A 27,294-nucleotide genomic window follows, 5' to 3' on the forward strand; every position below is an offset into this window, starting at 1 on the left:
GTACCAATTATTACCACATCATCTCCATGTGAGTGCCAAGCGTGTTCTTGTCTGATTGATAAATACCTGAGCTCTTTTCAAACCCCAAAATAAAATGGTAAAGTAATATAAATAGTATCTTGTGACTTAAATAAAATTTATTTTTTAATTAAGGCTTATAAACTTTTAATAATAGTGTGGTTTAAACATATAACATGGTAAAGAAAATATTATATGGTGTATTCAAGTTAGTAAGAAAACATTTTGAAAGATGGACCTGGAATGTGCTAGGAGGTAAGAATGCTTTCAAAATGTTAAGCGGACCTAGACGCCAACTACAAAGGAATCCCGGCAGGTTCAATTGTGACAGTGTTTGCTTCAAAAAGGAAGTAAAATTTAACTTCAAACAAGTTAAGAATGTAAAAAGCCGTGAGTCCATAATGATACTCAAAAGAATAGAAATTTATTTTCTATTCAAATACTTAGTACTTTATTAAAGTAAATTTTGTTCAGAGATGAAAAAAATATTGTTGTTGAAGTTTAATTGTAGATCTCTTTTCAGGACGGGTTAAACATACAAAGAATTAGAATCTTAATGGCATGTGAAAGACAAGATTTTCTTCCTGTGAAATATAAATAGTCTCTTGAGACTTCCTGCTACCCACTCAGAACCCACCCACTTACCGGACATTCATCTCCTAAACTGATACCAAACATTAAGGAAGCGGGCAAGGCATTCCTTTCACAGGCATGGGAGGTCCTCCCACCTGACCCTGAGGCTTGAGATTGTGCAATTTAAAATCCTGAAGCCAAGTGGATTTTACCTTTTAAACAGACTTTAATTTGTGGGAATAATCTTTTTATTTAAATTTAATTACTAGATAGTGGTTTTACCACATGGTTTAAGGTTGGTTGCCTTTGTAGTTACTAAAGATGCTAGATAAAGGCCAAGGGTTCACATACATAAAGGCCTGCCTTTAACTTGCACCCAGAAAGTGAGAATCAGAATTGTCATCCAATCCCCAATAATCCTACTCCTGTGGAACCTCTTTGCTCTGACATTTCCCAGGGGATGAAATCGGAAAACAATTCATTTACAGTGCTTTAAAAAAAATTTTTTTTTTTTGCTTTTTTCAAAGTGATACATGTACATGATTTAAAGAGTTAAATGGTTCCAACAAGACTTCCCATTCCCTCAAGCAACCATTTACAACTTTTAGCTGATTCTAAAAGTTATCTAAAGAACAACTTTTCTAAATAACATGTTCACATTTCTTCACATATCTAAATAACATGCTCATATTTCTACTTGATTTTTCACTGAGCTATTATATATTGACTTCCCAATAAAGAAGATAAGCTTTCTTGTGCACACTCCTCTGCACATTCACCTTGCATGTACACTGTTAGTTCTTTCATTCTCTTTATACAGTTATAATTTACTTATCCTGCTCAATCAGCTGGATGTCATTGACGTAATAGATTAACATGATGTTCTGCAGGATGTCCAGAAGGTCCAGATGTCTTCAAACTATTTTATGACAGAGGGCAGGAATGTTAACATCGCCCTGGGCCAAACTGTAAATGTGAACTTTTGTCTGTTTCATGGGAATGCCAACTGTTTCTGATCCTTTCTTAAAACTAGAACAGACAAGAATGCATTCGCTAAATTAACGATGTGTATCAAGTACCCGAAGCTGTATTAATCTGTTCTAGCAAATATACTGCATCTGGCACAACAGCTGCCATCAGGTCTACTAATTGGTAAGCTTGCCATAATCTACTGTCATCCTTCAGGGCCCATCTATGTTTTGCAGGGACACATGTGAGTTAAATGGAGATATGATGGGAATCAGCACTCTGTATCTTTTAAATGCATAAGAGTGGCACTAATTTCTGCCATCCTCTCCTGAGATACAATATCGTTTTGATTTCCTGTGCCATGTTTGCCTGGGGAGCGGAGGCAATTTCAGAGGCTTCCACTTGGCCTTCCCCACTATGATAGCTTCTACTCCACAGGCAAAGGTCCCAATGGGTTTCTACCAGTTGCCAAATAGATCAATCCCATTATATATTTGAGGACAGGGGAAATGACTGTTGGGTGGGCCACAGACCCACTCTGAGCATGACTTTGCCACGACCCCACTTAATAACTGGCCTCTCTCTGTCCCCACTCTAACAGAGGACCATGATGATATTTCTGATCTCTGGATACCAATGTCAATTTACCAATGTCTAAACAGTACTTTAAATGTCTGGATATCCCCATTTCCCCAAGGTACAATTACCCAAATAAATGGCCAAAGATACTTTGGGGATGGACTAGGGAAATAATTACCATTTATACTTGTTCAAGTATGTGGCAGGGTCCTTCCTTCTGGGGACCTCTACAATCAATGGGTTCCAGGTCTATACAATGGCTCAGGTGTGGAAACTGATTAAGGAATTGGGACTTTATGGGGTGACAGACCTTAGCCTCCTGGTCATCAGCTCTTGATTTTTTTTCTGCTGATACAAACTAATAAAACCTCTGTTGGCTGCCTATCTATATTTCCCCTAAGAACACCATTTTCTGTCAACCATTTCCGTAACTGTGTGTGTCAGGTCCCCTGTGTAACTGTGTATTACACAGTTATAACAATTGTAACCTGGCATCTGGTAGTACAGCACTGTCACCTGGTCTCTATTATTGTGGGGTCCTGTCATCCCCACCGTACTAGTGAGCCAAATTTTGGGAGGCCTCTGCTACATTCATCTGTGATTTGTGGAAAGCCACACATACTCCCCAAGTTCCTGGTGGTACACGCTGGTAGGTCCTGCATTTTCTTTGGGAGAATAGTCCTTTACCTCTATCAGGTACAGCACCTCCCAACTACATTATGCTATGACTTAACATTAATTATAGGCATAGTGACCAGAAGGTTATCCATTCATACTGCACATCGCATAACCTTAGAAGACATAGACATATCTCGTTGGCTGAGTGGAAGCATTTGGGCAGACTCAGATGTTGCAAGATGGAAAACTGGTGACACTTGTCCAATTGTAAGATATTTGTAGTATGAAAGGAAATAACTGGGAAACTTTATAAACTTGGTATTTACTGGCTTTTTCTTGCCACTTCCAGCAAAGTTCTATGGGAAATGAACTCAGGCCAGAATTGGCCCATCGGAAGGTAGAGATGGAAAGGAACAATTTTGCTAAGAGGGGAACTCTGTCTGTAATCTAAGTGGATTAAGAGTCCCATAATTTTGGGCTTTAAAAGACTGAAAAAAACCCCAAGTATTTCTATACCTCCAAATCAAAGCAAATAGAAACAGTGTCTGTGAACAAAAGCCTTGGAAGGAAATATGCCTGCCACTCAGCCATACTAAACTGACAAAGATGGGATTAAGAATGCTGCCCACCTATTAAATTCCAGTTTCAGATGCCCCCAAGTTAGCTGTCATTAAGGATGACGTAGCTGCTCAGCACAGAGAAGCCAGGAAATAAAAGATAGTCTTTGGGCTTATAAACTTTATCTAGGCAAGAACTGCTGCTGTAATTTCTCCCACATTGAACTGACTGAAAGCAAAACAACAGAAACCCTTTAAATTTTTGCATGAATTATATTGCCAGAGATACACCAAGCTTGATATATGCATCCCCAGGCTTCAGCTGTTGCTACTGATAAGCACAGTTGAGGAGGTGTTTGGTGTTTCTGAAGCAGCATTAGCAAAGTCTCAGTGTCCAGCCGCTAATTAGTTCTGTGGGCCTTGATGGGCAGGATTTAGAACATGTATTGTACTGGTATAGATCAAAGTGGGTACAGTGTGGTTCTGGAGTTGGCAACACAAGCGGCTTTGATTGTGGTGGTTTCCTAGGCAATTGCAGGAGAATGTAGTTCAGAAATCATCATTTCCTGATCATAGAAGAGTCACTGTTCCCTTGGTGGCCTGGTTCTGTAAAGACTTTGGGACTTGTTTCTGAAAAACTAATCTTAGAATCTATTTAATCTTGGTGATGGAAGGAGAACTGACTCCGGGTGGTGAACACACAATGGGATTTATAGATGATGTAATACAGAATTGTACACCTGAAATCTGTGTAATTCTACTAACAATTGTCACCCCAATAAATTAAAAAAAAGGACCATTATAAAAAAAATGAATCTATTTAATCAACACTCAATTTCTTATAAGTATGAAGGATGTACTTATACCACCAGGTGGAAGGGATTCTATTCTCTGCAAATGAACTTTGACTGGTTCTGTAAATTGTACAGGAAGAATAGTGGCTACAGACAATGGGCTCTCAACGGAGATATGAAAACTAGAATTAGGAAAATTAGAATAGGAAATTAGAATTGGTTATCTATCCTAGTAGAATTTGAATGTAGCGATGATTTTGCTAGTATGAGAGTGAGACACTGTCCAGTCCATGGCACAGAAAGGTAAACTAAGAGACTGATGTGTACTTGTATTTTCTAATTTTGTCCTTCTCTATCTTGAGCATCACCATTATGCTGGCCTCAAAATAAGTTTGGGTGCTTTTTCTGTGGCTCTCAAATAGGATTTATCAATCCTTTGAAAGCATGGTTAAAAAAACACTAGTTTTGAGCCTTACCAAGTGATAGTAGCATTAACTTCTCTATAGGCAGTTTAGAAATCACTGTGCATGTCACAGTATTCTTTTTATAAACTCAATGATTCCGAAATTCTAAGTGTCACTCTTAATATGGATTTTTGGGGGATAGCTACTGATTCTAAGGTGGGTAAATTAAGGGGCAGTTATCTTAATTCGGGATTCCTAGCTGGGCAAGGGAAGAGATCATCAATGCCCCGCAGATTTTTTAGAATGAATATTATCATTCTAGGTGATTTCTTCCAGTCTCATGGTTTAAAACACCATTTGGTGACTCCCAGATTTATATCCCCTGATCTAAATTTTCCACTAAGCTCCAAAATTGGTATCTGCTGGCTCAACAGGCATCTCAATCTTAACATCTAAGAACAATGGCTCCTCCCACGAAACCCACTAGACCCCATGTTCCCCATTTTAGCAAGAACCAACCATTATTCAGTTGCTTTGGTTTAAAAAAGAAAATCCTTGTCATTTTAGTCTCTTTTTTTCCTTATATGTCATCGGTAGATCCTGTTGGCTCTCCTTGAAAATATATTCTGAATTCTGCTAGTTCTTCCACTGCTACCACCTTATTCCAAGCCACCATACTTTATTCCCTGGGCTGCTGAAATAGCCTAGCGGACTTTCCTGCTTGCACTTTTGAAGGTCAACACTCTATCCATCCACAAGCAGCCACTTACACAAATCATTCCACTCTCCGGAGTAAAACCATCTAACGACTCCCACCTCCTTACCCTGCTTCATCAGTGCCCCGCAATGTCACTAATCTTATTTCCCACAATCGTCCTTCTCAGGTTCACTGGGCACTAAGCACCCTGGCCTCCTAGCTTCTTTCCCAAATGCCAACCGCCTTAAGCTTCAGGACTTTTCTAACTTGCTGTTTTCTCTGCCTGGATCACCCTTTGCTCAGATTCCTCCAAGGTTCCCTCCACTCTCATTCAGGTCTCTGCTCAAACATCAACTCAGAGGTCTTTCCAGTCTATCCTATCTAAAACTGCACCTTCTTATATCTGCTTTCTCTATCACTCATATTATTTCATGTCATTTTAGTTAATTTTTGTCCCTGTCTAGACTATACAGTTCCTTTAGAGAAGGGATTATATTTCACTCACGCCATATCCCTAGCACCTAGAAAAATGCCTGGCACCTAAAAATAAGGTTGATTAAATCAATTTCGCTTGACCTTATCCTGCTTAACTGCAGCACTTGCGTTGTGAAGTCACCTCACAAAGATAAGCATACAAACACAGAAAGGAAGCAAAACCCAGGTGAGGCCTGCCTCGCCGTTTTTTGAGCCTTTCCCTTGCAGCATCCCGAGCCAGCGCTGGGACTTAAAATGCTATTTCGTTTCCTTCTCCCGCCGGGAAGGGGAAGGGGTAAACTGGAGAAAAGGAGGCGTGTAAGCTGAGAAAAGGAGCCTCAGCTCTACAGTATTCCGCCGCGAATTTACGGTTATCCATGGCAGCGCTTATTTTCATTGGATTGCCTTGGGGCTGAGGCTGCGATTCCGGAGAGAAAAACCCTAGCGCCAACCCACGAGAAAACCGGTCAGCCATTTTCGAAACTAGTCTCCCTGGAAACTCCGCCGATTAGGTACGCAAGAACGTAGGCGGAGCTTATTGTGAGGGCCTCACTCCGGAAACCGCACCCTCGGTGGCATCCCACCGACGAGGATTCGCAAAACGCAGAGCGAGATTTAACAGTCGGCCGCGAAAGCGCGCACTCGAACGCCAATGGGAGCGGAAGGAAGGGAACAACTCCTGAGGAACATTTTGTATATCCAACAATGATTGGCTGGAGCCCCCCTCTCTTCTTCTTGGTATTGGCTGGAATTCATTTCCCCGCCCATTCAGTGGCTTTTGTCTATGTACTTCTGATTGGCTCCTTTGGGCTGGTCGGGGGAGCAAGGTCAGGAGGGAATTGTTCATCACGGATTGGTGGATTTGAGCACCCGGCGGCTCCTTCTCCAGGAAGGAGCCCGTCCCATCTTGTCTCTGTCCCGTCCCCCGACCCGTACGCTTTTCCTTCAACTCGCGCGCACGAATGGTTAAAAAAAAAAAAAAGAAAAGAAAAAAAAGGGGGGTGTGGGGGTGTGAGGTCCAGCCCGCCAGCCAGGCCTCTAGCACCTAGCGCGCGCCCTCAGGAAGGACCCGCGCGAGCTGCCCGTGACAGTGCCTGCGCTGTTTGAAGCTGCAGAACCCGTTAGGATCTTGGGAAAACTACCGTTCCAGCTGGTTCCGGAGTCCGTGCGTGCCAGGGGTGCGAGTGGCGGTCGCGAGGTGGCTCTTACCTTTCGCGTCTCTGCACCGTGGAGACTAGAACCGGCATCTTCGAAGGACGCCACCTCCAATCGCGGCGCTGGCGCGGGCGGAGGCTAAAACACGGGGGTCCTGAGACTGAGGAAAACGCGCCAAGTTCCCCTCGGTAGTGGAGTGGGAAAGACCCTAGCGGTTCAGGCGCTTCGGCAGTGGGACTACTTCTTGCGCTTCTCACCATCCCGGGGCAGGCGCGGGTGAGCGCCGCTCCGGGGATGTAGTTGGTGCCGGCGCACCGCAGGACCGAGCGGCGGCCCGGGTTCCCGCTTTTGAGAGCGAATGGTCACTCCCCCGCGGGGAGGGCGATCCGACCAGCTTTTCCACGGGTCGGGGACTCCGCGGGCTCGGGGCAAGATCTCATCTGTCGCACTTACTCTCATCCCTATTCGACTCACCGGCGTCACCGCCGCGGACCTCGCTTTGGGCCATGACCAGGTACGGAGGGCCCGGGGAGGAGGGGTCGGTGCCGGCCGCCGAGACAAGTTGGGCCGGCTCCCGAGTGGGGCTGCTCTGGGACACCGGCGTCGGCGCCTCGGGGAAGACCCCGGGGCTGGACCGGTGCTGCGTTCTTGCAGAGCTGCCGAGCCCTCCGGGCACCGGGCGGGGCTCCCTCTTTGCGGCGGCTGGGAGTCGAGGAGGCAGGTGCGGACTGGGCGTAAATAGGCCAACCCCACGGGTGTGGGGGCCCAGGAGCCGTAGTTCGGGCTAAGGACGCCACCGGCCAGCCTGCCGCTGTGCCCAGGGCAGCGTCTGACAGGCACCGACTTCAGCACCATCTAGTCAAATTTCACTTTCTTTTGCGTGCGTAGAGTGCTGCAGGGTAGGGAGAAGAAATGTTTTCACTCACGTTGTCCTGTGTAGGTAATTGCTGAATTTTACCGCACAGTTTAACTTTTAATTTTTCTGTATTTAGAACGAACGCCACGTGTCTTAAACGTTTGAAGAGGATGTTATCCTTAATTCTTTTGCCTTTTTCGTGAAAAATTGTAATTGAGTCGTGTCATTTTGTAAAGCACTTAAAACTAGTGGGACAGGATTCACGCCGTCATTTATTCACACTGTCATTTATTAATGTTCGATTCACTGTTTTTTGCGAAATTTGATTTAGACTGCAGAAGAAACATTTTTTATGTAACAACCCCCAGTTATAAGAAGCAAGACATAGTAATATAGCTTAATATACGGCACCTGGTAAAATGTTATATTCTCAGTTTAATCATTGCTTTGAGGGAGCCAGGAGGGTTGGTTATTGATTAGGATTGATGGAATCCGTTATTTTAGCTGCTTGGTAAGTTTTTCTTCTATTGACTTAAGTCCGGTTACTCTGTCTCTTAGATAATCCAGTTTCCATCATTTATTAGAATTGGCTCCCAAGAAAAACCGCTTACAAGAATCATTAATGCTTAGAGATGCCTTACAATTTAACGCAGGCTGGTTTATCATTCATGATAGCTTTTTATCAGTAGCATTTAAGTGGCCCGGAGAGTAAATTGAGTTGGAGAAGGAATGGGGAAATTGGTCAGCTTTCCAGTTATTCCTGAGTTGAGTATCAAAAATGTGGTTTCACTGCTGAGTTCAGTGCTGTGAATTCCCAGATTAGAGGCAGCCTAGTGAAATACTTAGGACAGAATTTGAGTGAATTTTGTTAGTTTATGGTATTACTCTGTATCTACATTTGAAAGTGATTGTTGAGCTTTTTGGGTTCTCATAATACTGCAGTCAGATAATTTTCCCCCAGATAGCCTAAAAAAAAAAAAAAATAGAACTGATGTATAAAATAACTACCATAAATACTATCATTTTTTTTTATCCAAAAGTTTTACTTTAAAATTGGGAAGAAGGGTTGCAAATGGTAAACCAAATCATCCTTTTTTCCTACACAAAACATTGTTTTAAGAAATCTAGTTTAAAAGATTTTTGGAAAATCAGTATATTGTGGTTTCTAGTGCATAAGAATTTTATATACACAAAGTGTAGCAATTTTTCTTATACAGAAGTGCATCACTCTCTCAACTTTCATTATTTTATTTTCACTCGTTTTGTTATACCACTACCAGATCTATGCCTTTTCTTGTATGCAAATTATACTTTAAAGAGCCTCTTTGAGACTATTTCATTTATTCATATAATTAGAAAAGGCCTTAGAAGGAAGACTCATTCATTTCCAGCATCCTTTGATTCCCATTCATCCTTCTGTTTCCCTTCTACTTTATAGAGATGGTAGTTGCTCAGTATTTTCTGAATGAATAAATTATAATAAAAATTAAGGTTTTACTCTTTAATACTTTAGAGTAGGTCTACTAAAATGGGGTATTTGGTGATGTAACCCTTAATCTAATAGGCTCAAGTTAGTTCAGTATCTTACTTTTTGTCGTGTAAGAAAGTTAAGGACAATGACAAACAATAAAACATTGACTGTTATTCCCAGGTATTAGGTTTTTGTTTTTTTTTAATTGGGGAATATTGGGAGAACAGTGTGTTTTTCCAAAATGTCAAGTCGTTTTTCAATCTAGTTGTGGAGGACACAGCTCATTGGCCCATGTGGGAATCGAACTGGCAATCTTGCTGTTAAGAGCTTGTGCTCTAACCAACTGAGCCATCCAGGCGCCCTAGGTTTTCAAATATTAAGTTCTAATTAGTATTATTCCTTGGTAAACTTATTTTCAAAATTGATTTTATTGTCTACAGCTGATAACAAAGGAAACCTCTGAAAACTAATGAAACCTTTTTTTGTGATTAGCAGATATGATTGGTGATTATATCGTCCCTCTATAAATTAATTCTTGTCAACTCTTTGGGATTTGAAGAGAAAATGCCTGGTGTCATACCTAGTGAAAGTAATGGGCTTTCGAAAGGTAGTCCATCGAAGAAAAACAGACTTTCCTTGAAGTTTTTTCAGAAAAAGGAAACTAAGAGAGCCTTGGATTTCACAGATTCTCAAGAAAATGAAGAAAAAGCTTCTGAATATAGAGGATCTGAAATGTATGTATCTTAAGTATATTTCTGTACTTTTAAAATTCCACATCAATGAAGAAGCAGTCAACTTGGTTTGATACTTCAAGACATTCTGACTTGATAGTCCACAGGGGCAAAAAAGCAAACCAAGAAAACACACATTTGTGTAACAAGTCTAGCAGTATATAGTAGAAACAGCAAAACTGGTGGTTCCTCTCAGGGATCATCACATCCATGTTAACTCATTCACATTGTATTCAGCCAATTAGACTAACTTGGAGAAATATTTATTGACTAAAATTGTTTATTAATTTAAACTTGATTGTAGTACAACACATTTTATGTAAGGGTGAAGAAATAGGTGTTTTTCTTTTTCTGTTTTTTCTTTTTTCTTTTTTTTTGGTTCAGAAGACTTGACAGTTACCTGAGATATTTAAACTTTGTAGACATATCTAGCGTATGAATTATCAAAGCTGTTGGGGCATACAGATTGTATTTCACATAAACTTAAAAATAAATGCTTTTGATGCAAATCCTTCAGTGAATGAAATCAGAACAAAACGTAGTACTTTATTCCACCAGTAGTTGGTCTAGTTGGAGTCTACGCTAGCTTCCTATTCAACAGATAGGTACTCTGCTCTATGACTAATGTGGATTTGGTTTCATGTGTAATTTCCTAATATTAACCAATAATCATTTTAGGAGATTGTGTGTGAACCTTTTCTTTACCAGCATTCATGCCTATACACACTTTGAGGTGCTATAGTAATAGCTAGCAGCTATAAAGTAAAGAATTCTTTGATGACCTACTGTTTGTTAAAGTCAGGTACCATGTTTCTAATTCTAGTACTGTGTTTCCCCAAAACTAAGACCTAGCTGGATAATCAGCTCTAATGTGTCTTAGAGCTGATTGTCTGGCTAGGTCTTTATTTTTGGGGAAACACAGTACTAGAATTAGAAACTTGGACAATTCCTTTTTAAGTGAGGGATAGCTATATAATTATGTTCATAGACTCTCTTTTCTCTTATTAATAGAATCTGACAGATAGTGCAGCTTTTCCTAAATATTGTCATAATCGGTTATTCCCAAATTTCTATTGTTAAACTACAGCTGACCCCTGAACAACAGGCTTTTATGTGCTGGTGTTTTTCAGTAAATACCATAAATGTATCTTCTCTTACGATTTTGGTATTTTCTTTCTCTGGGTTTACTGTAAGAATACAGTGTATAATGCATATAACGTTCAAAGTATTTGATAATCAACTGTTTTTGTTATTGGTAAGGCTTCTGGTCAACAGTAGGCTATGAGCAGTTAAGTTTTTGGGGAGTCAAAAGCTATACAGGGATTTTTCAACCATGCGTGGGGGGGCTGTCAGTACCTCAACCCTCCTTCTGCCCCCCGCATATTGTTCAAGGGTCAGCTATACTTGATTAAAGTATCATATTGGCTTAACAAATCACCATATCAGTTCCTCAATTTTCTGCTCTAAAATGGGGTTAATAGCATCTTGATGGAATTATTTTGAGACTTGTTGAATATAATAATGTTTTTAAAGTGCTTGTAAAATTTTTATTCTGGGCATACAGCAATTTTTGCACCTGTACAGATTTTTTCTCTTAAAATGTCATCTGAATAAAATCCATATACTTTTCAGATAATTCAACTTTTGGGAAAAGACTAAATCTAGGGAAGTAATATTTCAACTTTGTTTCTTTAAGATATTATACCATTATACCTTTTTCCTCCCCTTTATACTTAGTGATCAAGTTGTTCCTGCAGCACAGTCCTCGCCTATGAACTGTGAGAAGAGAGAAAACTTGTTACCATTTGTGGGACTGAACAATCTCGGCAATACTTGTTATCTTAATAGTATACTTCAGGTAAATTGACAATCTTGCTATATAATAAAATTTTAGTAGCAAGGAATGATAAAACATTTAACGTTTCTGAGAATTTCAGATTGGAGGATTTTAATTATACTATCTTTACCTTTGATTGTAAATAAATCAGAATGGGCTAAAATAGTAATAATGATTCTAAGTTATGTGTTACAAACTTCCTTTGGGGCAGGATAAAGTGATATATTAAATAAAATTGGGATAGCAAAATTGAGTTGACCTTGGTTAAATGGAAGATGCTGAACCTTTAGTTTTTCTGCCCAATTTCTGGTGCTATGGGGATAAGTATTTTAACCCTTAGAACTGTATCTGTTTTATGTTGTACCCTTATAAACACAAGTCTTAGCAATACCTGCTCAGGTTCAGTCCTTTGTTGCCAGTTAGGGAAGACAGTATGCTATGATGATGAAATAGAGAACAATTTTTGACACAAATATTAATCTCAGAAGTTTAAGTAATGCACATTTGAAAGTGCTCTGCAAAAAGCATGATAGTGTTTGAATGACCTTAGGTATATTATTGTTGTTTATTCAGTAAACACTTAGACATTCTCACTTTTTACAGGTATTGTATTTTTGTCCTGGTTTTAAATCGGGAGTGAAGCACTTATTTAATATTATTTCAAGGAAGAAAGAAGCTCTTAAAGATGAAGCCAATCAAAAAGATAAGGTACAAAATAAAAGAATAGAAAATAATATAAAAAGTAAATTTATGGAAATCCACTTGCTTAGAAATAAAAAAAGTAATAGATACACAGGATTTAGGTGGAGGATGACAAAGATTATTTCTCAGTTAACCCCAACTATAACTGAGAATTGAATTTCTCAGTATCTTACATTATCAGAAAGGTAATTATTTTTCATTCTTGCAAGGTAGCTAATTAGATTATCCCCTTTTACAGAGTGTTTTCTCCAGTTCTTTATTGTTTACCAGTAAATATTGTCATTTGTATATCACCATCACAATTTATCATACCCTTGTACCACCTGATAATTGATGTATTGTTTTCCATTTGACTCACTTTAAAAATTTAATATAAAGAAAACTTTAACTTATACATAATTAGAAAACCATTATCATTCATTTAATAGAAAGTAACCAAAAATACTCCTAAAATTTTTTTAAAGTTTATACTTCCATAAAATCAGTGCTACAGTGAAATTAAATTTAGAAAAGCTAGCTTTGTTTAGTGAGACAAAGACAAGGGGCAAGGTACTTAATTTGTTCATGAATAAAAATACTGATTTGTGTGTTTCTTTCTTGACAGGGAAATTGTAAAGAAGATTCTTTGGCAAGTTATGAACTAATATGCAGTTTACAATCCTTGATCATTTCAGTTGAACAGCTTCAGGCTAGTTTTCTCTTAAATCCAGAGAAATATACTGATGAACTGGCTACTCAGCCAAGGCGACTACTTAATACACTCAGGTATAGCCTATAATATAATTTTAGGATTCCAATTTCGTTCCTGATTGCTCTTTGGAGGAGAGTGATACATGAACAAATGGCAGTAGAGAGCAAGGAAAATAGAAACTGCAGATCTATAGTCTTTAATATCCCAGAGGCTGCAAAAACTAGAAATTTTTTCGTAAGGTACTAAATTCATTAAATCGAATTTATATGAGGTTATTTGTAGTCTTCATGTTTATCTGTAATGTGAATATTCATACATTTTTCTGTAGAAATAGTAATGTGTTTATTTAGGCAATGCTGCCCCCTATCAATTTTTCATATTAAAAAAGACAATATGGCAGTATGTGCCGTATTGTCTTTTTTAATATGAAAAATTCTGAATTCCCAAACACATTTGGTCCTAAGGATTTCAGATCATGAATTATAGGTCTGTACTCAAAATATATTATGCATTAGAACTATAAATTCCAAATACTCTGTTTTTGTTGTATGTGCTTAGAAGAGAACTGTTAACTGGATTAGATTACTCTGTAGTATTGTTTTTAAAAAATGAAACTTTATCCTATATATAAAATAGTCTTATCCAAAATGTTACAGGTTAAGTCTTTAAAAATTACCTAATCATTTGGTTAAGAATAAATCCAGGTGTAATACATTACAATACGTTTGTTAAGAGGCAGTGTAGCATGGTTGCCAAGAGTAGGTTTGAATCCTAGCTTTGTATCTTAGCTAGTTTTGTGACCTGGGGCAGGTTACCTTATCTGTAAATAGTGGTGAGAGTAGTACCTACTTCACAGGGTTACTGCGAGAATTGTTACAGATGTAATATAAAAAATACTTTGAATAAAACCTGGTACATGGTAAACACTATACATATTAGCTATTAACATATTTGAACAGTATCATAGTTTTTGTGATAATGAAAATGAGGTAAAATTGTTTTTACTTTTAATTACAAGTTTAGGTTAAGTTTCAAATTAGCTAAACGTTTTTAGAGTTTTAAAATAAAGATGATATTCCTATAAAAATGAATTCATTTCTACATAGAAAGGTTTTCTTTTTTGTATTACATCTTCAAAACTAGAATATATGAAATGGAAATTTATATTTATAGGGAACTCAACCCTATGTATGAAGGATATCTACAGCATGATGCACAGGAAGTATTACAGTGTATTTTGGGAAACATTCAAGAAACATGCCAACTCCTAAAAAAAGAAGAAGTAAAAAATGTGGCAGAATTATCTAACAAGGTAGAAGAAAAACCTCATCAGAAAGAGGAAATTAGTGGTATTAATAGCATGGAGATGGACAATATGAGGCATTCTGAAGACTATAAAGAAAAACTCCCAAAAGGAAACGGGAAAAGAAAAAGTGACACTGAATTTGGTAATATGAAGAAAAAAGTTAAGGTATCCAAGGAACACCAGTCATTTGAAGAGAACCAGAGACAAACCAGATCAAAAAGAAAAGCTACAGGTGACACATTAGAGATGCCTCCTAAAATAATCCCCAAGTACATTTCTGAAAACGAGAGTGCAAGACCCTCACTAAAGAAATCAAGAGTTAAAATAAATTGGTTCAAGTCTGCAACTAAGCAACCCGGCATTCTTTCTAAATTCTGTAGTTTGGGGAAAATAACAAACCAAGGACCCAAAGGACAATCTAAAGAAAATGAATATGATCTTGAAGAGGACTCCGGGAAGTGTGAAAATGATAGCACAACTAATGGTTGTGGACTTGAACCTCCAGGGGATAATGTTAAGCCCGTTAATGGTAATGAAGTTAAGCCCATAAACAAAGGTCAGTATAACTTATTCTTAGACATTGATAGGGAAGCGGATTAGCAGTTACAGAAGTGGAATTTTAGGTACATGTACAATATAAATCCGGCTCGTTTTGTTTAAATAGAAAGAAATACAACACTAACTGTGAACTGGTGTTTTAAGCACTGTGCCTAGGTATATTTGTATGTGTGTCTAAATCTAAGGTAATGTTAATTTATGGTTTATAAACTAGGGGAGTTCGATACATTTTAATGAAAAGAGAATATTATTTTACCCTTTTATATAAGCAGCATTTGATGTAAACTCATGAAAGGTATTGCATTTAGTGAAATGAAATTTTTAAGCAGAACTTAGTAGTTACACTACTTGTGCTGATGTCTATCTAGTTTCTTCCAGATCTACAAATCTCAAGCAAAATACGTAGTATTGATATATTTTTACCAAAAGTGTCATCCTTATTTTGGGGTTATTCTATAAGGGGGTATGTCTTTGGGAATGGAGTTATAAAGACAGTTGTGACTCCTCTTTTTTAGAGACAATAATTCATATTAAAAACTATCTTTACAGAGAATTTGTTTCATGTATAAGGCACCTCTGAATGCTCATAAGCAAGATACAATGAAAATCAGCCTTTTATTCATGATATGCTTTAAATGGAATGTGGTTATTTAGGCTATGCTGAAAAACTTATCTGTACAGACTTAAATTTTCCTGTTTTTGTTTTAGGCACAGAACAAATTGGTTTTGAGCTAGTAGAGAAATTATTTCAAGGTCAGCTGGTATTAAGGACTCGTTGCTTAGAATGTGAAAGTTTAACAGAAAGAAGAGAAGATTTTCAAGACATCAGTGTGCCAGTACAAGAAGATGAGCTTTCCAAAGTAGATGAGAGTTCTGAAAGTAAGCAAAATTGGAGTCTTGTAAGAACGATGGAATAGATTTCTTCAACAAACAATAATAGCTTGTATAATTATTGAGAAAAAGCTGGCTTTTAGTGTCTTTGGTACAATAAAATCTGTTTATATAGTTTCACTTGTTAATAGTTAGCATTTGGGAAATTGTGGTATCTATTTTTATGGGTAGAGTGTAATGAGAAAATGAAATGCTTTGATAACTTTGGAGTACCAGAATTTCTCAGAGCTAATGAGGATATTTTTTTAACACAATATTTGAGCCACTATTTTGTCTGGTATAAACCACAAAAAGTATGGAAATGTTATGGTAAGTAATCATGAGACTGGTTTACCTGTTCGGAATTGGAAAGTGGCTATTAAATAGAAACTAAAGTCTGTCTCAGAACAAGTCAGAGACTAGGTTTGTTTTTCCTGTCCCTATCACCTACTTTTTGGCTGACCAAATATAAATATTTGAAAACTATGTACACTGTTGAGGATGAACTTAGAGTTTCTGAAACAAAAAACTGTCTTTATTGGAAGTCAGTTGAAATTGCATGTTAATTTTGAACAAGGAACTTTGTGGAAATTAATATCTGAGACATTTTTCATTTGTGAGTGAAAGGATTCTCTTATATAGTTTCTCCAGAGCCAAAAACAGAAATGAAGACCCTGCGATGGGCAATTTCACAATTTGCTTCAGTGGAGAGAATTGTAGGAGAAGATAAATATTTCTGTGAAAATTGCCATCATTATACTGAAGCTGAACGAAGCCTTTTGTTTGACAAAATGCCTGAAGTTATAACCATTCATTTGAAGTGCTTTGCTGCTAGTGGCTTGGAGTGAGTATTATAAATAAATTCTATATGAAGAAAATGAGTAGCTATATAAGGGAAGTTGTGTTCAAAATAGTATATAAACTACTGAAATGAAGTAATTTATAAAGATTGCATTCGATTTATAAAGATTGCCTTGTTATTAAAAGTTCCCCTGTAAAAATACAAGTTTAAATTCTTTTGATATGAATACATATTCTGTGATTTTTTTCACACATCTCATTCCTTATTAGATACAGCTGAATTGATTAAAACAGGGAACAAATGTTGTACACATCAAGATTTTTTTTAAGGGGAGAAAAAGGCAAAATTATTTTTGTTTTAAGGTAAGCCAGGAAATCAAACTAATCTGAGTAATTTGAGAGATTCTTCTATAGTCGAAAAGTTAAATATCTAAAACCTATTAAAAGATAAGTGTAAAAATACCCGTTACATTTTGGATAGTCTTGACTTTTTCTTACACGTATATATGTCATTGTAATTTTAGTCCTTTCTATATTAATAAATTGTGTGAAATTACCATGAGGGCTTCTCAGTAGCTCTCCGCACACTTTATTGTGCCAGAAGAATGACATATAGTCCTTTCTTTCAGGGGACTTCTTGGTTACAATACTATTTTATTTATTTTTGTTCCTAAATCTTGGTAGAGATAGACTACACCTTAAAATGACTTATTAAAATGTAAAGGATTTTGGTTTGAAGTTCAGTGTTTTTTTAAATCCCGTTTATTTTCTTAACTGCACAAAATTAGGATAAAGAAAATGGGGGAGAGAATGCCATATAGCCTTCAAAAAACACTTGTATATTAGCACTTACTGCAGTACTTTTTCTTTGTGTAAACATAAGTATACAAAATATTGGTCTTGCTTTTATTTTGTGTTTATTCATATGAGCACTAAATATTAAAGATTCATTCAAACTTTTACTTGGTTTCACATTGGGTATAAAACTGAATATATTACACACACACACACACACATATATATGTGTATGTATATTCACACACACACATATATATATAAATAAAGTGGAATTGAAGAAAACCTTTTTTTTTTTCCTTCCAAAGGTTTGATTGTTATGGTGGTGGACTTTCCAAGATCAACACTCCTTTACTGACACCTCTTAAATTGTCACTAGAAGAATGGAGTACAAAGCCAACCAACGACAGCTATGGATTATTTGCAGTTGTGATGCATAGTGGCATTACAATTAGTAGTGGGCACTACACTGCCTCTGTTAAAGTCACCGACCTCAACAGTTTAGAACTAGATAAGGAAAATTTTGTGGTCGACCAAATGTGTGACATGGGTAAGCCAGAACCATTGAATGAGGAGGAAGCAAGGGGTGTGGTCGAAAATTATGATGATGAAGAAATGTCAATTAGAGTCAGTGGAAACACACAGCCAAGTAAAGTTTTGAACAAAAAAACTGTAGAAGCTATTGGACTTCTTGGAGGACAAAAGAGCAAAGCAGATTATGAGCTATACAACAAAGCGTCTAACCCTGATAAAGTTGCCAGTACAGCATTTGCTGAAAATAGAAATTCGGAGGCTAACAATACTAATGGGACCCATGAATTTGATAGAAACAAGGAATCCAGTGAGCAGACAGGCATTAACATTAGTGGATTTGAGAACAAAATTTCATATGTAGTGCAAAGCTTAAAGGAGTATGAGGGGAAGTGGTTGCTTTTTGATGATTCTGAAGTAAAAGTTACTGAAGAGAAAGACTTTTTGAATTCTCTTTCCCCGTCTACATCTCCTACATCTACTCCTTATTTGCTATTTTATAAGAAACTGTAAAGTGAGTGTATTTTCCTTGTGTATATAGTAAACAGACCCAGGCAAACATTGGTAAAGTTGATTACATCAGAGATTCTTTAGCTTAGCTTTTGAAGCTATTGGATATTATTGGTCTCTCTAGGTTTTTATATAGTGAAATTTGAATGATTGAAAACCATGTTAATTTTTAGAATTCATTTTCCTTAGTAGAGACTAGTTATGCATTAACTTCTGGAAACAAACTTGTATAGGTTCTTAATTGAATTATTCAAAATGGAAGCATTTAAACACTTTTGAATTTACACCTATCTTTTGTGTTTGCTTTTTAAAATAAAGTGATTGTATTTGTATCTCCATATTTTGGAGTAATTATCTACATGATGTTTATATATAGGTCCTGTGGTTTTTCAGCTAAGAAGCAGAATCTCATTTCAGTACATTTAATTTTATAAGTCATGACGCCAAATTTTTGATGGGCTGTATTAGAGGCACAAAGTCTGGACTTTGTATGTATTCACAGTGGTGTACATTTTGTGCCTTGAATCACTTTGAAAGTGTCTCAGAAAACATGGACAGTCCTTCACAACATTTTTGTATGTATTTATGAAGATGATTCTGTATTCTAGTAAATCTTTTTGGGCATGGACTAATTTGTATCTCTTCACAGTAATATTCTGCATGATCTGTATATAGTATATCAAAGTTAGAGGTGTGACCTTAAGTTTTACTTTTTTAAAAAACCAGAAGGTCAATAAAATTTAAATACTTAAAAACTATACAAATGCTCAATTTTTTTAAAACTTGCATATCTCTACCATAAATAAGCTGGGTTCTCTTAAAGAACAGAATGTGTGTGTGTATAATATATATATACACACACATATATATATATATACACACACACACACACCTTGTACACACATTCATAGAATAAACACATAATTACCTTTGATAATACTCAATACTTTCTCACAATTGGAGTAAAGAAATTTTCAAACAGGAGAGTTCAAATTGTGCTTTGTCCATCTAAGTTGTCATACTTAAAAGAAGTTTCCAGTAAGAACTGTTACATTCTAGTTGTTCTTTCAATTAGACATACAACCTTAATGGAATTCAGAACTGGAGAACTTAGGATGATGCTTTGGGAACACATAAAAACTTTGTTGAATTTTTACTTAAATATACTACATTAAATTGATAAATGATCAGTTACTTTATGACTGGCTAAAGGACATTCTTGGTACTAATACTAAAAAAACTAAAGAATATATAAATGTTACTGGAATAATAATGTTACACCCATTTCAACAAGAGTGCCTGTCAACTAATAAATTAGTTACATAGTTAAATAATGTCTTACATTCTTCCATAAGATGGTGTGATACAAAAAGTCACGGTTCTTACCTACATTCAGAATCACTAATGGAACTTTTAAAAAGAAACAGCCCTGAACATTACCCGTAAAATTCTGATGGGATAGTTCTAGGATAGAACCTGGGCCTCTAATACTCAAGGGACAATCAATCTAGTATAGATTCCTGATATGAGAAAGTTTAAAGAAAATTGGAGTACATGGGAAGTTAGCAAGTGTTCAGTACACCAATGTTTAGGAAGAAGCCTCTTCTGAGACAAGTCAGAAAATAATTAGTAAATACATGATAATTAAGTCATAATTATATCAATGTTTAAAGTCGATATTGTCACTGAGATTTGTGTGAAACAATTCAAACTTAACATAAATGTAACCTAATGAGAAATGATCTCAGGATTATTTAATATTCTCTCCCTTATGTCTACCCCCACCCCTACCCTAAAGAAGAGAGTATGTTACCTTTTGTTTTAATGAGTTTCCATTCTTAACTCCTCCTTTCCTTATTGTTCGTCTGGATCCTCTGTCCCCATATGTATTTTTGAGGTTATACTCCTGAGTTAACCCCTGTGGTCCAACATTATAGACACATTTGAAAAACCTTTTTGTGATTCAGTCTTTGAATTGATGTAGATAAGAGGAATTTGAGATGATATTGCCTGTTATAAAGGTTGGCCGGAGGGCGTAGATAACAGCCTGATATCACCTTTGCACTCAGGAGAATCAGATGTTTTTGAGATCTTGTTTTCAACATCAACTACAGAATGAAGGCACTGTTAAATTTGATCAGTTCTACATGATTCATGTAACTGATCAGTAAAAGGGACAGATGATAACTGGTGACTTTCTATAAGATACAATACCAAACAAAGAAAAAACATTGTTCAAAACAATCCAGAAATCATTAATGCACTTTCTTGGAAAAACTTGCCAAATAATTGTCAAAAATGTTTGCATTAGTTTCTTATAAAGTTATAATTTTAAATTCTTAATTTTAATTAAAACAGCTAATTTTACTTATTACATGTACTTTGTAAAATCTATACAAGTTTAAAAAATACAACTCATTCAACGGGTAGATTAAAATCAAAGAGCAGCTGTTAATGTTATTTTTCATGGTGATGTAAGATAGCTTTAAAGTAGATTTCTAGTAACAGTTTACAACACTAAAAGCATGACTGGCTTGTTTAATTTGAAATACAGGAATCATTCATTTTAGTTGCTAAGTCAGTAAGTTCTTACCAATATCATTAGAGTAATAAGGTTGAGAGTCAAAGATCAAGCTACTGTCACTGGTATTAGCTATCCCTGTATGTAATTTATAGACAAAAATTTTATTAGGTAAAGTTATTTTTGCAATTTAGCCTAAGTCCCTTTTGGGGGTCTAAATGGAAAATATTACGTTGGTGCAAAAGTAATTGTGGTTTAAAAGGTTAAATTGCAAAAACTGCAATTACTTTTGCACCTACTTAATAGCTTAGAAACCAGTTTAAAGGTTTCATGAACCAGCTATCAATATCTACACCCATTAATTTATTTGGTTATTTAATTTGAGACTTTGGAGTCATACAGTGACTGTCAATTTTTTTACTTCCCATTTTGCTAGTTTTGGAACTAGTTCTTGATCAGCTTTAACTTACTCTCTGCCTTTGTCAATAAAGAAATTTTTTTAAAGTCCCACTCAGTAAAATTTGTGTAAACGTTCACATATTTAATGGTACCTTTAAAATAAGCATTACTACATTTAAAATAGTTCCAAAATGAATCTATAAATGGTAATATAAATTAAAAAGTACAAACAAAGTAAATAAATTTAACATTAGCTATGGTATAAATAATGGTAAATGTATAGTGTACCTTTTGAGTCATTAAAATGTCTTCAAAAAAGATAACAGCATATTACTAGAACATTATTAGAAGCCATAGCCATGAGTCTCAAACCAAACAATCTACAGTTTTGGCCACTGCATTCTTCAATGAGTAAATTAATGCTATAATTTCCAGAATTAAGTCCCAAGTCATTTTTCAATAGATCTTAACTTTTCACACTCAATGTTGAATACATAGCTCTTTTCAAAAGAATAAAACAAGTATTTATGTTAGAGATCCATTTTGCGCAGGCTCATTCGACTGAAGGAATCTCTGGGAAGAAAAAGGATATAATTATAAGTAAACAATTTTTACAGAATTCCTTTAAAATATGTTTTACATTTTTTCTGCCAGAGTTATCTCAAAAGTTTGCTATCAAAAAATAACTTAAAAGCTTTTTGCCACCAGACTTATTAACTTTTAAGCTACTCTGCCTTGTATTTCTGGCTTCTCTATAGATTAAAAGTGTGTTACACTAACCACTTTGCCAAGTCCATTGATCATTTATTCATTGGTTTAATAGGTACATTAGATATTATAAAACAAGGAAAAAATTTTTTTGTGGTTATTACAATAAAAGGCAAAAGGTAGGTGTTTCTTTAAAATATTCTAAGTCTTAAATCAGTCGTTCTCAAACTTGGGTTTTAGGTCTTTTTTATACTTAAAAATTGAGGGCCCCAGGAAGCTTTAGTTTATGTGGGTTATATACTGATATTTACCATATTAAAAATTAAAACAAAATTTTAAATTATTTTACAAAATAACCCATTACATATTACTATAAATAGAATTTTTTTATTAAAAACTTGAAAGAAATTTTAGATGAGTGGCACTCTTACATATTTAATGTCTGGCTTAATAGAAGACCTAGATTCTCATATCTGCTTCTGCATTTAGTCTTAACAATATCACATTGCATGTAGTCTCTGGAAAACCATTGTACTCTTGTAAGAGAGTGACAGTGAAAAAGGCAAATAATATTTGGTATTAATATAAAATTAGCTTTGACTCAGGCACCCCTGAAGGTCTCAGGGACACCCCCACCCCATGGGTTCCAGATCACATTTTCAGAACCACTGTCTTAATACCTTATAAGCCTACTGCAAAATAATATTCCAGATTTTATAAATCAGCAAAATAAAAAATTCAAATTTTAAGGAATTTTTATTTTTCTAAGTTCAGAAGATGTTAAGAGTGAAGAGAATAATATTCTTTAATACCTCTTAATGTCTTTTCCTTTATCCTTAAGTTAATTTTTTTCACTTATCCTTCGTGCTATTAAGGTTAAATTCTGAGGTTTACAATCTCTAAGAAAGGAGAGGGCAGGTACAAAGAAGTCATGTTCAGCTTTGAATCTCAAAGTTTGTTTTTTTGGTTCCAGGGAAAGTAGCACTATTAAAAGCTAGACACTGTTAAGAGTTTTTCTAAATTCTGGAAAATGGCCTGCAAATATTAAGAACGTAAGCTTGGAGGACTGAACATAATCAGATCATAGAGGAAGGCAAAACTCAGGCTAATAGTGTAAGGGAAAGTTACCATCAAATAGGAAGAAGGCAGTCTTTCTACTGAAAGGAGTTGGAGAGATATGAAGGGAGTGAGACTGGCATAGGAAACTGCCTGATTACGTCAGGGACCCAGCACTCTCACTCCAGCACCTTTGACTGCAGAGAATAAGACTGGTGGAGGTGGGGTTCCAGGCAGCACGAAGGCAGAAATTCCAAAAAGATTGAAGGGGAAGCCAAAAGTGTTACTTCCATTGGGAATTTTAAGAGGAAACCATCTAGGGTGTCTCACATCAGTACAGGATGGAAGCAAAATATTTCGTCAGAGAAAGGATCAAAAACAGGCCCTCTGGTCTGTTTCTGTATATTGTGGAATAGATTCAGATAATCTACACGCTCCCTGTAGAGGACATGACACATAGCAGGCACTTAGTAGATATTTTTTAGATGAAAGTGTGGATCATTTTTTTCAGAGGTCGAAGTACAAAAATATTAGATCACTGAAGAACAAGGACTAATCCCCAGATAATCAAATACCAGTTTAAATTTCTTTTGTAGTATATTGTACCATGCCTCTACAGTGTTTTCATATAAGCAGCTTCAAAGGCCTTAAATATAAATCAGGTTAAGTACAATTAATGGCTTTACTGTTACTAATTCAATAGAAAAGGGTGGTAAAATATTGGTGCCACAATAATTCAATAGTTGTACATACATTTGGATTTCAAAACACAGAAAAAGCAGTTGACTTTTAGCGGTAATCATGCTCTGTCCAGAATTCAGGTACTAAAAAGTAAAATGTTCGGCACCATCCTTGAAATTTTACATGCTATTCAACTTTCACAACCTCTTCAAGGTAAGAAATTTTACCAAGGAAAAACCTGAAAATTAGATTAAATTACCTGCTCAAGTAGAACTAGGATCAGTTGTAGGAAATTCCAAGTTATTTCCATTTCTAATTTTATTTGTCACACTTAGAAAGTGGAGATGAATACTGAAGTTTTCTTTGTACTTAATGGAGTTACCTATTTTAGTACAAATCTAGAAGAATATACTATTCACTATCAAGGCTGAGGGAAATAAATGCCTGGCTCCTGATATATTCTAGTGCATTCTCCCACAAAAATACCAGAATCTGTGACAGGATTTTAAAAGGAATAGTTTTAGGAGGCCAGACTTATGTATCGTGTCCTGGTTCGTATGAATACTTAACACAACTTTATGATTCATGAATTATAGAAAGAACTGACTTTTATCTTGTAGGCTGATTTATGTATAGATGATAAAAGGCTTATACTGGTTGAACTTGTTAGGTTTCAGACAATATCTGAAACCATGTAATAAAAGTTACACTAATTCAAGCAGATTTCATTTTTCTGAAGATATCCAAAATAATAGAGAAATAAGCATACCTGTGGCAGGTGACAGGTAATACTGCCTTGTATAACTGAGGGATCTTTCTGTTTATCAGAGGCTGTAGGGCCTCTTTAAGGCGATGATAGTTTCTCTCCAGTTCCCTTTGATACTCTTTTTGATCTGGCCCAATTAAGCTCTTATTTTTTCTTAAGGCATCCTCACACCTAGAAGAAAACAGTGTGTTATCAAAAGATTTCTTCTGGAATAGTTTGAGGGCTTAGTGTGTGTGTGTGTGTGTGTGTGTGTGTGTGTGTGTGTGTGTGTGTGTGTGTGTGTGTGTGTGTGTGTGTGTGTGTGTGTGTATATACATATATATACATATGTATGTATATATATATATATACACATATATATATATATATATATATATATATACACACACATACCATGATGAAGCCATTCAGTTTCTCCGTTTGAATGTTAAATATCTTCTTTTGTATTAGGATTAGGGAAGAGAACAGATGATCAACTAAGTTCCTTTAAAATCTAACATTCACTTCCAGTTTTCACTTAATTGAAAATTATATATCTTTTAATGTTAAATCTTTAGCTATTTTTCCCAAATATCACCACTAAACTAAAATCACCGTAAAGATACAAGCATACTCATTTATGAGGCACTGATGGCAACTGGTACAGTGGTTTGCTTGTGTTCAAATAAATGTTTCTTAAATGAATAGATCTTGATAATCCTTTATCCAATTTATTCAGATATTTAAGAAAAAATATCTGGATTCTGATAAATAAAAGGATGTTAAAAAACAATGTACATATATCACTATTTGCAGAATGTAGCTCAAATGATGCTCAGAGGAGAATGTATATATAGCCTTAAATGCTTATGTTAGAAAAGAATGCTCAAACTGAAACGCTAAGCAACTTAAAAAGAACAGAATAAACTTGAAGTACTCATATGAAGGAGGGAAGAAATTTGAAAGAATGATAGCTCTGTATCAATAAATGAAAAAGCTTTTTTTTTTTTTTAAAAAACTGAAAAAATAGACTAAAGCGCTGGCAAGATTAAATGAGAGAAAACCAAATATCCCCCACTAGAAATTTAAAATGGGACCTAAAGTCAAATACAGCAGAAGTTTATAAAGGTACAGAGGATATTATGCACAATTCAATGCAAGTAAATCTGAAAGTATACTTTTCTGGATTAATATTATTTACCAAAACAGACTTAAGAAAAAACATGAATAATCCTAAAACCATTAAATACACAGAATTAGTGAAATCACAAATCTAGCCACCAAGAAAACACCAAAATGTAAATTCTACCAAACATTGTAAGGACTGATAATCCTAACATAACACAATTATTCCAAGGTATTAAAAAAAAATTATTCCAGAGTATAGGTGATAAAAACTATTGCTGAGAAGAGTTCCCAACTCTTTTTTTCAAGGTAGGGATACCAAAACCTAATGGGCCTATAGGAAAAAATTATAATTCAATCTCATCCATGAAAACAGTTGCAAAACCCCCCCAAAAATTTCCTGTATTTTTAACAGGGAACTATTTTTACCAAATATTATACATATACACACACCCCATTTGATACAATTTTAAAATTTATCTTGATGAAAAAACTCTTAGCATAACTACAAATAGGTAGAAACTTCTCTAACATAATTACAAATATCTACAAAAACCCTGAAGAAAACATTACACTCAATGGAGAAAACATTTCCTTTAGGATCAGGAACAAGAAGGTGATGCTTTTTATCACTATCCCCATTCAACACAGTACCAGGGGTCCTAAGCATCACTGTAAAAAAAGTTCTACATATTAATTATTAGAATTACAAAAGTGAGTTTGATAATATTGTTTTACAATATATAAAATTCAAGTGCATTTCTATACACCAGTAAACAAAATATAATTTTAAGATACCATTAACAAAAACAAAAATACAAGGGCTCTGAAGAAAATATTAAGAAAACATTTAAAAGATCTAAGTAAATGGAAATGGAAAAATACATGGACTGTTTTTCATTGTGAACCACTTTCCAATATTTTCTCCTTTCAATAGTCCCTTAAGACCCTTATACTATGATATTGGACATTCTCAATTTGAAGATCTTTATGTAGGAAGCCTTGAATACCTTTTAGTAAAATCTTTGAAGCAGAGTCGCAGTTTATTATGATGTCTGAAGAGTTTTGGGTCACTGGGTATTTCAGATAGGAAAACCTGGGCAACTTCCAAAGGCCCCTGGAAAATAAGAAAATAAGAGGTGTGTTTTGTCTTTGCTAAAATCAGAGAGGTAGAATTTACCCAAGTGATTTTTCTTAGCACTGAGATGGCTGTATTTAAGCTTAATGCATGTCTATGCCTATATAAAAACTCTTCAGAGAAGATTCTGGCAATATGTTTTTAGTTTTTCCTAATGTCAAATCTATATTCTTGCCTACTGCAATTAACTGTTCGTTCATTTTTCAAAAAAGAGTAGGAGCTCAAGGATTGATTACTGTATTCATGAATGCATTTTGCTTGTATTTTTTACATTCTTTAATTTACCCCAGATATAAAAGTTGTCAGGCTACAGGCAATCAATTGTCAATCCGCTGATTGTTAGACTTGATTTCCTGAAACATTTCCTCAGTATTCCAATGTATTCCTAACAATGTAAATTAAAGATGATGTCTTTTGAAAATTT

General features: G+C 35.6%; 2 protein-coding genes across 9 annotated transcripts in view; one reads left to right on the plus strand and one right to left on the minus strand.

The window, feature by feature from the left end:
* The first annotated feature begins 6,609 nt into the window (after window positions 1-6,609).
* On the plus strand, window positions 6,610-19,298 carry USP1 (ubiquitin specific peptidase 1). Of its 2 annotated transcripts, none has more exons than XM_033114644.1 (9): window positions 6,610-7,352; window positions 9,658-9,899; window positions 11,634-11,754; window positions 12,337-12,441; window positions 13,040-13,200; window positions 14,300-14,988; window positions 15,699-15,869; window positions 16,503-16,704; window positions 17,765-19,298. In XM_033114644.1, exons 2-9 carry the CDS (start codon window positions 9,730-9,732, stop codon window positions 18,498-18,500), a joined length of 2,355 nt encoding a protein of 784 aa, XP_032970535.1. In that variant the 5' UTR covers window positions 6,610-7,352; window positions 9,658-9,729; the 3' UTR covers window positions 18,501-19,298. The 2 variants fall into 2 exon arrangements, with proteins under 2 accessions (XP_032970535.1, XP_032970533.1); XM_033114642.1 differs by having other exon boundaries at window positions 9,661-9,899.
* A 111-nt stretch (window positions 19,299-19,409) lies between these two features.
* DOCK7 (dedicator of cytokinesis 7) overlaps window positions 19,410-27,294 on the minus strand; it is a 190,860-nt gene continuing 182,975 nt past the window's right edge. For 3 of the 7 annotated variants that reach the window (XM_033114075.1, XM_033114074.1, XM_033114072.1), the window contains 3 exons: window positions 26,743-26,849; window positions 24,632-24,799; window positions 21,445-21,990 (listed from right to left, as the gene is read on the minus strand). In XM_033114075.1, coding sequence (XP_032969966.1) covers window positions 21,948-21,990; window positions 24,632-24,799; window positions 26,743-26,849 — 318 coding nt within the window. In that variant the 3' untranslated portion in view covers window positions 21,445-21,947. Of the gene's footprint in view, window positions 21,991-24,631; window positions 24,800-26,742; window positions 26,850-27,294 lie in introns of all 7 variants that reach the window. The other 4 variants (XM_033114069.1, XM_033114071.1, XM_033114073.1 and 1 more) reach the window with 2 other exon arrangements.

Source organism: Rhinolophus ferrumequinum, chromosome 9 (genome assembly GCF_004115265.2).
Source record: "Rhinolophus ferrumequinum isolate MPI-CBG mRhiFer1 chromosome 9, mRhiFer1_v1.p, whole genome shotgun sequence".
Classification (NCBI taxonomy): Eukaryota; Metazoa; Chordata; class Mammalia; order Chiroptera; family Rhinolophidae; genus Rhinolophus; species Rhinolophus ferrumequinum.